The sequence below is a fragment of the Neophocaena asiaeorientalis genome, unplaced genomic scaffold (assembly GCF_003031525.2).
Source record: "Neophocaena asiaeorientalis asiaeorientalis breed wild unplaced genomic scaffold, Neophocaena_asiaeorientalis_V1.1 scaffold78, whole genome shotgun sequence".
Taxonomy (NCBI): Eukaryota; Metazoa; Chordata; class Mammalia; order Artiodactyla; family Phocoenidae; genus Neophocaena; species Neophocaena asiaeorientalis.
In genome coordinates this window covers 17,939,328-17,950,223 of record NW_020175018.1, presented here as the reverse complement: position 1 = coordinate 17,950,223, position 10,896 = coordinate 17,939,328, and the positions used below count along the sequence as shown (strand labels likewise).

Sequence of the window (10,896 nt, the reverse complement as noted above, 5' to 3'; positions counted from 1 at the left end):
CCCGACCCCTTGCCCGCCGGCCCTCTTCCTCTCCAGGACCAGGCTCTCTTACCAAGGAGCAGCCCAACCCCCAGACAGAGAAGCCGGGCGCCTGCCTGGAGACACACATACATCTCCAGGGACACGGAAGACCCTGCTCCAGAGGTCAGAGCAGAGGCTGCTACCGGCCTAGGGAGGCCTTGGCCGGGAAACAACCGTGGTGGTCAGCTCCCCTCAGTGCCCCACGGGCATCTTAAGCAGGACAGGTCAAACTCATCTCCGTATTCAAGTAACCCAGAAGGCGGCAGGAAGGGGGACAGAGGAGTAAACAGCAGGGACAGACAGAAAATAAGGGAATGGTAGGTGGAAACCAAATTGTATCCACAATTACATTAAATATAAATGGTCTAAACACACCAATTAAAAGAAAGGGGTGCTCAGACTGGGTAAGAACCAAGACCCAATGTATATGCTATCTAGTCTACACAACCCCCCTTGAAATATAACGACAGAGGTAGGTTAAATGTAAAAAGATGGGGGGAAAATATTCCGTGTAAATACTAATCAAAAGAAAACCGCAATGGCTGTAACAATTTCAGACAAAGTAGACTTCAGGAAAAGGAATGCTACTAGGAAAAAGAGGGACACTGTATAATGATAAAAGAGTCGACTGACCATCACAGTCCTACACGTGTGTGCATCTAAAACCAAGCTTCAAAATATATAAACAAAAGCTGATGGAACTGAAGGGAAACAGGAGAACCTGCAACTTCACTTGCAGAATTCAACAATTCTCTCTCGGTAATTAATAGAACAAATCAGCAGAACAGAGACGATCCCAACACCACCATCAACCAAATTAACTTATTAACTGACATGTTTTTGTCTGTTTGGGGTTTAAAGTTTTGTTGTTTTTTTTTTATATACATGTATCTATTCTTTTTCAAATTATTTTCCTATTTAGGTTATTACAGAATATTAAGCAGAGTTCCCCGTGCTCTACCGGAGATCCTTGCTGGTTATCTGTTTTAAATGTAGCAGTGTGTTGTCCCCCTTGGGAACCATAACTTTGTTCTCTAAGTCTGTGAGTCTGTTTCTGTTTTGTAAATAAGTTCATTTGTATCTCTTTTCTTTTTAAGATTTTTTTTTTAATCTTCTAACTGATGTTTACACAACACTCCACCCAACAGGAAGAGGATGCATGCTCTTTTCAAGCACACACGGCACATTCACCAAGACACACCGTATTCTGGGCCATAAGATCCTAAGAAACTTTAAAATGTTGAAAACATATAAAGTGTGCTCTCTGACCCTAGAAATCAGTAACTGAAAAATATCTGGAAAAATCTCCAAATATCTGTAAACCAAACAACACACTTCTAAATAATCCATGGTCAAAAAGGACGCCTGAAGGGAATTAAAAATTATTTGGAACTTAAATGAAATCACAATATATCAAATTTGTGGGGAACGTTCAAAGGGACTGAATTCCTGGTTAACAACCTTCCAACAGTGAAACTCCGGGCCCAGATGGTTTCACTGGTGAATTCTATCACACATTTAAGAATTAATATACCAAGGCTATAAATCTACCCCAGAAAACAGAAGACAAGGGAACACTTCCCAACTCCTTTTTGAGGCCAGCATTGTACAGACACCAAAACCAGAGACAGAACAGGGAACCTGATTTCTGCCTCCCCCGGCAAAATGGGGCGGGGAGAAAACCCCTGACCGTTCTCGCTGCCGCTCTCGATGGTGCCACTGCCCGCCCAGCTACCAAAGCCCAAGTCCCCAGCTCTGCATACCCCTCCTCCTACGTCCAGGGACCAAGGCCTGTCCACTCTGCCTCACAGACAGTTCTCAAAGCAACACAGCTCCACCCCCACGGCCACACCGGCCTCTCCTGCCTGCGTGACCACGGCAACTCCAGAGGGCATCCTTCCTCCCATTCTTGCCTCTCGCTAATCCATCCTCCACACTGGCCAGGATCTGACCATTTTCACTGGAGAACGAACTGCAAACACCTCAACCGAGCCGGCCAGCCTCGGCAGCCTAAACCCTCCCCTCTTCCCAACCTGGCCTCTGTTCTTCAGCAGTGCCCACCCTTATCCTCATTCCCACGAGGAACACATTCCACTGGCCTCTACAGCTCTGTGCCCGCTGTTCCTGATTCTTGGAACCCCATCTGGACCCTCTGTGCAGCCGTCGCCCCTCCTCCAGGAAGCCCTCCTTCCACCCCGCCGGGAGAGGAGCCCGGCCCGGCGTGCCTTCCCACCACCCTCACCTCCCCATGTCATCCCTGCTCATCTGTGGCAGGCAGTCCTCGGGGCAGCGCGTGGCCACGGCAGGGGCTGAGTGAAGGCCGTGGGGACCAGGGAGCTCTGTGCCAAGGTGCACCTCCACCCCCGACCCTCCGCCGACCAGGCCACGTGGGGATGGGGTGCCAAGGGCCCAGGACACAGCGCCAAGACCCCCCCAAAGCAAACTCCCGGGCCCAGACCAGGAAAATGTCCCCGAAGCCTCTAGATGCTGAGATCTCCCATGCCTGTGACTGAGGCTGGCCCCACGGGGAGCTGAGCGCCACCCTCCGGAGCCCACGCTGTCGAGGCAGAGATCTCGTTTGGTCCTCCCAGTCTTCCCACGAGGTGGGCAAGACGAGGGCCACCAACCCCCGCCCCCATCTCCCCGTAACAGCCCAGGGTCCAGGTCACCAGGACAGAGCCCCGAATCCAGCATCCTCCCGCCACATGGGTGAACAGGACACGGGGCGCCGGCGCCCACCTGCCAGCCACAGTCGCGCTGTTGGCCTTCTTGGCGGGAGCCTTCTTCTGCTGGGCCTGCTTGGCGGGCGGGGCCGCCTTGGCCTTCTTGTCCTCCTCGGACTTGGCCTTGTGCCTCTCCTTGTCCTTGTCCTTCTTCTTCTTTTCCTTCTTCTCCTTCTTCCTCTTTGGCTTGTTCACTGGGGCCTGAGACAGGGCGGCCAGCTGCTCGTGCACGGCCTTCAGCTGGAAGAGACAGGCAGCTGAGCGGGGCTCCCCAGGGCTGGCCCAAGGGGGCCGCGGGCGGGGGGCTGGGGTGCCCAGGAGCTGCCGCCACCGTGCGGGGAGGGGAGCCGGGGAGCCAGACAGGTCCCGGAGGGCGGCAGAGCCCGTCTGGCCCTCCCTGCCCCTGCGACGGCAGGCGAGCTGCTGGGCCTCGGTCTCCCCGCCTGAAGTGCAGGGCAGGTGGCACCCGAAGGGCTCGATAAATGGTGCCTCCTGGTTTTCCTGCTAGTTTCTGTTTTCCAGATGAGGGAGACTCTCTAGGGCGAGGTTTAAATGCCTGCACAGAGGAGACTTTCCACTCGTGGGCAGCTGCTGGGATGTTACACGGCAGTTCTGCAGGGTCAAAACGGTCCAGTGCCGGCAGGGGACACTCATCTCGTCCGGCAAGTGGCTGCCAGCGTGCTACGTGCTCTACACGCTTCTCACCTCAGCAGACCCCAAGGGGAGTCTCACGCCGGACGGGCGAGGAAACGGAGCCCCCAGCCTCTAGCAGGTGGACGGGCCAAGACGGCACCAGGCTCGCACACGCCAGCCACGTCACGTGGCGTGGGAGGGACCCCGGCCTGACAGCTACACCTCAGGGCCATGCTCCCTGCACCGTCATCCCCGACAAGGCTCAGCTCAGATGCCCAGCCCCACCGGGGTGCTGGCAGGGTCACTGTTACCTCACTGTCTCCTCCCTGCTGGAGGCCCCCCACCCCCCAGGAATCCAGCACCTCTTGGTCCCATTTTGCACGTGAGGCGCGCGAAGCGGCGGGGAGGGCCGACTCACAGGTGGTCAGAGGCCAAGGCAGGACAACCTTGCTCTGGCAGAGCTGCGGAGCCCGTGCCCGCCCCCAGCCAGACAGGCTCGTGGAGCCCCACGGCTGTGGCTTCCGCAGGTGCCTCCCAGACGTTTCTGGAGCGGAAGGAGGCTCCAGGGCTCCAGGGACGTCCCGACCCGGTCGGGCTCACAGGGCCCCGGGCCTGCAGGCACTGCCGAGGGGGCCCTCGGAACCGACACCTTCACCGGGTGCCCTGCCAGCGACACCGCCGTGGAGGACGGCTGTGGCTTGGGGTGGGGGTGGGGGGGTGACCAGGGCAAACGTTGGATCAAGGCCCGGCCGGGACTGGGCCCCCGCGGTCCCCGGCCCGGCCACTCACCTGCTCTTGCAGCTCCGCCAGCCGCGTGGCCCGCTCCTCCTCCGAGTCCGAGCTGCCTGAGTCCGTGGAGCTTTCCTCGCTGCTGCGGCTGCTCTCCACGCCCTTGCTGACCACAGGGGCCGCGGGCACGGGCAGCGTGGGCGCCTCCACCGGCTCGTCCGGCATCTTGGCAAACCGCATCTCAAACACATCCTGCGGGACAGCAGGGGCCGCCTGGGTCCTGGACGCCCGTGGGCAGCCCCCGGGGAGTCGGGGAGACTGGACCCAGCCTGCCCAGGGCGCTGGGCTGCCCCCACGCCACCCACCTCGGCTTGCTCTCTGCCCCTTCCTCCCCAGGCCCTGAGCGCGGGTCCAGGGCCAGAGGGCTCAGAGTCAACGGCCACAGACACAGCCTTTTAGGAGCTGGCACACGAGCTCCTTTATTAGCCACCCCACCTCCCGTCCACGGCTTGCAAGTCTTTTCAGCATCCCGGTCCAAGGCTGCCACCTACTGACAGACAGTGAGAGGGCCTTCCTTTGAGCTCTGACCCTGTTCCGGGGGGCCCCCCAGCCACTGGATCTGGGAGCTCGTTTGGCTTCCCCCATTTCTCTCCCCTGTGATGTTACTGTAGTATCACATCTCGTTCTGAGTTGGGTCCAAAAGTTGGCTCAAAAGGCAAAAGTCCTGTCCTATCCAAACTGCCCGCTCCTACACAGCCTTGGGAGCACACGCTCAACAAAGATCCCCTCCCCTCCGGTGGCCCAGGTTCATTTCAGACAGGATGAGTGGCCACGAAGGGAGACTTCTCTCTGCTAGCTCGGACACCTGAAGCCACATACACCTGGTTTACATGCAAAAGGTGCAGCCCCACCGACCAGGCGTCCGGCTCCCGTAAGAACCTACTCTGGGTCCTGGTCCCCCAGAATCTCCTCCTGGGGTAAAGACATCTCAGAGGTACGCTGCTTCGCAAGGCCATGACCTGGCCCGCTCTGGGCAAACGGCCCCCCCCGCCCCGGCAGGGGGTGGGGGTGGGTCTACATCAGGCTGCTGTAGCGTCAGGCTCTAACCCCACCCAGCCTGACTTGACACAACCAACAGCCAATTACTGAACAGGCATCGGTGATTAAGGTGCCCAACCTCCGTGGCCGCACCGCAGAGACCACCTTTTCCGGAACAGAATCAGAGCCGCTGCCCTCGGCCCGTCTGCTGCCAGCGCCGCCTGGCCTCCTCGTGGAACTACTCACAAGGTTCAGGAGCATCAACAGAGCAACGACAGCACGGGGCTTTGCTGAGCCTTTCGGCTTCATGGTCTTGGTATGAAACCGTGGGTCCCGGTCGCTTCCTCTGGGTGTACTGGGACCACCAGGACCGCTCTACCACACTCCCCAGTGGGAGCCAGTGCACAGAGGGGGCAGCCCGCAGCAGCCAGGGCCCACAGGCGGGAGGAAGGTAAGGAAGATTAGGGCAGGCACCCAGAGGCCTGAAGGAGGCTCCCCCTGAGGCCCCGTCCGGGGCCTGGGTGACCAAGGATGCTCCCGAGTTACCGTACCGGGTTTTCAAAAGGGTTCTGAGCAAGGGACTGGGAACATCTTACAGGACAACATTCTGGGTCCTGTATTTACAAAAGCAACAGGCTGCGTGATGGCAAAGAGAGATAAGAACAGGCTCGGTGTACTGGCCCGTACAGAAACCCGCGGCAGCCCTCAGGCTCTGACAGATAATCACGTACAGGGGTGTGCGCACACTCGGCCTGTGAGATCCGTGTGCGTGTACGCGAAGTCCCACCACTGAGGGCCAGACTGCGCTTCCCTGCAGGCCCGCTTCTCCCACGTGCCGTCCGCCTTGTGGTCGGGAAAGCAACAGGCGACACAAACAGCCGTCCCCCGCTACGGCGCCCACGGGCCGCACCAGCAGGTTCCTGACGAGGGGCCCCCGGCACGCGGTGAAGTGCAGGGCAGCAGGCGTCTGCCTTCTCTCCGTCTCCACCCTGGCTAGAACACCCGCTGGCCCCCACCTGCTTGCCGCTGCCCACCTGAGCCTGCAGCTCCCAGGAGGCAGAAACTGGCCTCTTGGCCACCACGTCCCTGGGGAGCAGGCTCGGGGCCTGGCCGCCACTCGGCCGCCGCTCAGGGGAAACATGCCCGTGGACGAGGTCCCCAGACACCCCGCCCCTCAACCCCGCCCCTCCCCCGGGAGACATGCCCTCCCAGACACCCATGTCTTTCCCGGGTGCCTGCCCTGAGCGGCTGATCCCACCTGTGCCCTCCCCACACAGAGCACCTGGCGTTACCTGCAGCTTCCTGGCCATGGCCACCACCTCGTGGTCGGGGGGATTGTACTTGTAGCAGTTGGAGAACATCAACCGGATGTCGGCTGCAAAGCCCTGTGCGTCTGGGTACTCACGGCTGTCCATCTTCTTCTGTAACACACAAGCCACGGGGCGTGAGGGCACCGCTGTGCCTCGGGACCCTCTGCACGTCCACCGCCAGCCTGAGACCTCGTCTGGGAGCCCAGGGAGAAGGTGGAAGGGTGGCCCCGAGGGCTTGGAGGGGAGGGCCCAGGACCCCACAGAGAGGCTGACACTCAGGGAGAAAGAAAAAGGTGTTCCCCAAAGTTCCAGCTCCCGCAACCAAAGTCCCCAGCTCTACGTTTTGGCTAACTTTTCACATGCCGACACCCCTGTTGGCAGGAGCTCCGGTGGGGAGCAAGCCACTTCTGGCGAAAAGCCGCTCTCTACCAGTTTAGGGGGCTACTCAGTTCTCAGAATGAGACGTTTAATTTTCTCCCCTGAGAATCCAGGTCCTGTTAGCTAGCCTGCTTCACAGAGCACCAGGTCGTCCCACTGCCCCGCCGGGAGCACGGGATGACTGGCTCTGCAGGTGGGGACAGAAGTGCAGCCAGCCAGGGACACAGTGTGGCAGCTAAGATCGGGGCAGACGGGGCAACGGCTCTCGAGGGAGAGAGCTCCCCACGCCTGATGGGTTCACACAGATATGAGCTCGTCAGTCAGGGACCGCGGGTCGGGGGTATAACAGGTGCCCGCTCATCCTGGGGGCCGTGCTCTGCTGCAGTGGGACATTGTGGGCTGGAATCTAACCACCTACCTCGCCGGCACCTAGACTAACAAAGTCCTGGCCTCGACGGAGGGGTTGGTGGTGGTCAGACTCCAGGACCTGCAGCCTCTACAGCCTAGGACACACCGTCCTCCTCTGCCCGCCCCCGGAGAGCTTCCCACAGCACTGGGGCTGCCTGGCTCCAGCCCTCTGCACAGCCTCCCCAGTCTGGGGTAGCTCAGCCAGGAAGGAGATATGGGCACCCGAGACCCTCTCAACTTCTGCAAGATTCTCAGACTCCGGCCCTAATTTGACAGCCGGCCACTTTCCTGGTACATCTGGGAGCCCAAGTACCACTGCCCCATAGTCAAAACCTGCTTGGAAAGAGCCAGCCTGAGCCAGGAGCTAATCCAGAAAGATGTAACCAAACCATTAGCTGGAAAGATCTCTGGAAAGGGTGGCAACGATACCAGAGATTAGGTCTTCTCTCCACCCACCTCTGCTTTGCTTGGATTTTTCACCCTCTGTTCCCATCTTACACAAATTAAAAGAAAAAAATCAGTCAAAGAAAAGTAGCTGACACTCCTGGGCTCCCAGGAGGAGCAGGGCCACTACAGCACTGAGCGTGTCCGAGAAGACCGGAGCCCTGCCCTTGCAGTTAGGACGAAGATCAGAGAAGGTGAGGAAGCTGCTCGGTCACCCAGCCCAGCCAGGCCCGCCTGACTCGGCCAGCTCCCCGGGAACCACTGCCCTAGATGGCCAGGTCTGTCCTGGCCCTTGGCGGGGAGAAAGACTTCCATTAAGGAGAGAGAGTCTGCCCCAGACAGGTATACACGAGGCAGTGTCCAGGTACACGAGGCAGAGTGACTGAGCCCAGCGGCTCAGGGCCCAGACCCCATCGGTGCAAAGAAACCACCTGCCCCTTTTGTGGGGTTACCTTTCCAGGTAACGGTCCAACGGCCAGGAACGCTCCTCAGACCGTCAGAGACCGATCCAGACCGAGGAAGGGCAGCTGTGCTGGGGCCCAAGCCCGATGGGGGCTCAGGAACCCCTCCTGCACGCACTCTGGGAAGACCCCAGGTCTCCTGCCCTCGAGGCTGCCGCTGCCAGCCAGGGAATCTTCTCCATCTCTGCCTGGCCCAGACCTGCTCTTCCCTGCTTGTACACAACTGACCTGACCCGGAGGAAAACCCACAAAAGCCAAGGGCGAAGCCACGAGTGCAGGAAGACCCTGCTGCGGGAATCGGGAGGCCGGGGCTCCCGGTCTCAGCTCTGCCACCACCCCGTCCAGCGCCCACTTCTGTCCAGGGAGGGGCTGGGCCACGGGAAAGGGCCACCTTGCCTAACATCATTACAAAGACCTGCAAACGCGCCGGGATGAAAATGAACGAGATGACGAAACTGGCTCAAGAGGGATAGATGACGAGGAAGCTGCCGGTCCAGTGAGCGTAGGGCAGAGCACACCTTCCTCCCTGACCCTGCCAGACCCACGCCAGGGCCCCGGGCCAGCCCTGAGGCCCCGTTTGCCGCTGGAGGGCAGGCCAAAGGAGCCGGGCAATGCCCCAAGCCTGCTGCATTGCCCCCGGGCCGGCACAAGACATCAGCACCACGACAGACCCTCGGGACGTCAGGCCGCCCTGCAGGTGCCAGGGGCCGCCCAGACAGGGGAAGGGGGCCCGGCTGGCTCACCACCCACCTACCTTGACGGTGCTCAGGTCCATCGGGTGCTTGATGATGTCGTGGTAGTCATGCAGCTCCAGGGCCTCGGCATCCACCGGCTTGTAGAAGGGCCAGGCGTAGGCTGCGTGCTTCTTGGACAGCATCTCCTTGAGGATGCTGTCGCAGTGCCGCAGGTGCTCCGAGAGCCGGCCCTTCTTGCCTGCGTGCTGGGGCACCTCGCCGTCCTCCAGGTCCTTCTTGGGCGGCTTGATGGGGCGGCCCCCGCTCTCCCGCCGTGCCACCACCTTGGCCTGCTTGGGGTCCGACAGCGGCGGGGGTGACTCGCTGCGGCTGGCGGTGATGGCGGACGTCGTGGGCGTGGTAGTGTCTGCTTTCCGCTTCACGCCCTTCTTCTGCGACAGCAAAACAACAGTGAGCCCCGGGATCCGGGATCAGAACCGCTGCGGTGGCGCCCCTGGAGCGCGGACCAGCCGCCAGGCACCGAGCGAAGCAAGGACATGCATGGTCGCGGCCATCCTCCCGGGGCCCCGCGCCACGCAGGACACCGAGGCTCAGAGGGGCCACGTTGCCGGCCCGAGGTCACACAGCTGGCGGTGGTGAGGCTGGACTCCGAACCTACCCCCGGGCCATCCCTGAGCCCCGCCCACCCGCCAAGACCCCAGGCCCCGCGCCGTCACGGTGGGCGCTCACCACCCCGAGCGGCGTGAGATGCAGCACGCAGCCCACCCGCGCCTCATGCGGGGGGTGGGGCGGGGGCAGCGGCCCAGCCGGGAAACACAAGCAGCAGCAAGAGGTTGGGGACCAAGGGCTCCGGGGGGCGCTAAGTGCCTGGGCAGGGCTGGACTTGACCCTGAGGGCAGCAGACGTCACAGAGCTACTTCCAACCGGGGGAGGAAACACGGAAATGACCAACCAACGAGCACTTGGTGGGTGTGTCCAGCGCGTGAGAGCGTGTTTCGTGCCTGGGTGGCCAGGGTCGCTGTGACCCCGAGGCCAGCCCGGGGCGCTCCCCTCCCCTCAGCTCGGGCGGGCGGAGCAGCCCCTGGGAGCCAGGCGCACCTGGGCCGCCGGCCTCACGGGGGTCTGCTGTCTGAGCGCCACCAAAGTCGCCGCCCCAGCCAAGCCGCTGCCCCCAGGCTGGCGGGCACGAGCCAGCCACCCACACACACTTCACGGGCGCCCACGGAGGCCAAGCATGTGCCACGGGGCCCGGGGGCTCATTGGGCCATGGCAGACAGGACATGCTCCAAGACAGCCGGGCGCTGAGTGGGGCGGCCGGGCCAGGCGCCGCCCGAGTACAGGCAGTGAAGGCCACGGGGGAGAGGAAAGCGACGGAGATGGCGTTTTACCTTGGGGGAGCCATTTAACCCCTCTGAGCGCCTGCTTCCTCATCTGTAAGATGGGGGAAATACTGCCTGCCCCAGAGGGTCGCTCGCTGTGAGGGTCAAATCGGAGAAGACGATACACATCAGTGGCCGGCACGGGGGCCTGCTCAGAGCAGGAGACTCAGCCGTCCTCGCTGGCCCCCAGATCTCGCGGGGGGCGCCCGCTCCGAGCCCAGGCCCGGCCGTGGAAAGCCCGCAGGGAGCCGGGGGAGGGACGTGCGCGCACACTCACGGGGGCGCGAGGAGCAGGCGGAGGCCGCCACCGCCCTCCCCACGCCAAGGCAATCCGGGCGCAAGCGCGGGCGGCGAGGGCCGGGACCCCCCTCCTTTCTGCACCCCCCACCTCGGCCCATGCCCTGCAAAGGCCGGCGAAGCTGGGGCTCAAGCGCAGCCGCCCTCACCAGCTGTGTGACCTGCCGCTCCGAGCCTCGGGCTCCTTGTCGGTGTCAGGAACCGCGGCCCACCTCACGGGCGTGGTGGGGGAGGGGACCCGTCCAAAGTCACATACGCCCAACGCCCGACAAGCGGTCGGTGCCAGGGGAAAGCGGCGGAGGGCCCTCCTGCCCGCCCGCCCCACACCTGCCTGCATCCAGTACGCCCCCGGGGGAAGCTCACCTTGACAACGGGCGGCG

General features: G+C 61.7%; 1 protein-coding gene across 1 annotated transcript in view; it reads right to left on the bottom strand.

The window, feature by feature from the left end:
* The window catches only part of BRD3 (bromodomain containing 3), a 30,353-nt gene that overhangs the window by 4,465 nt on the left and 14,992 nt on the right, over positions 1-10,896 (bottom strand). The window contains exons 6-10 of the mRNA XM_024762235.1: positions 10,497-10,620; positions 8,900-9,309; positions 6,437-6,565; positions 4,167-4,358; positions 2,761-2,984 (exon numbers count right to left, since the gene is read on the bottom strand). Of these exons, the coding sequence (XP_024618003.1) occupies positions 2,761-2,984; positions 4,167-4,358; positions 6,437-6,565; positions 8,900-9,309; positions 10,497-10,620 (1,079 nt within the window). The remainder of the gene's footprint in view (positions 1-2,760; positions 2,985-4,166; positions 4,359-6,436; positions 6,566-8,899; positions 9,310-10,496; positions 10,621-10,896) is intronic.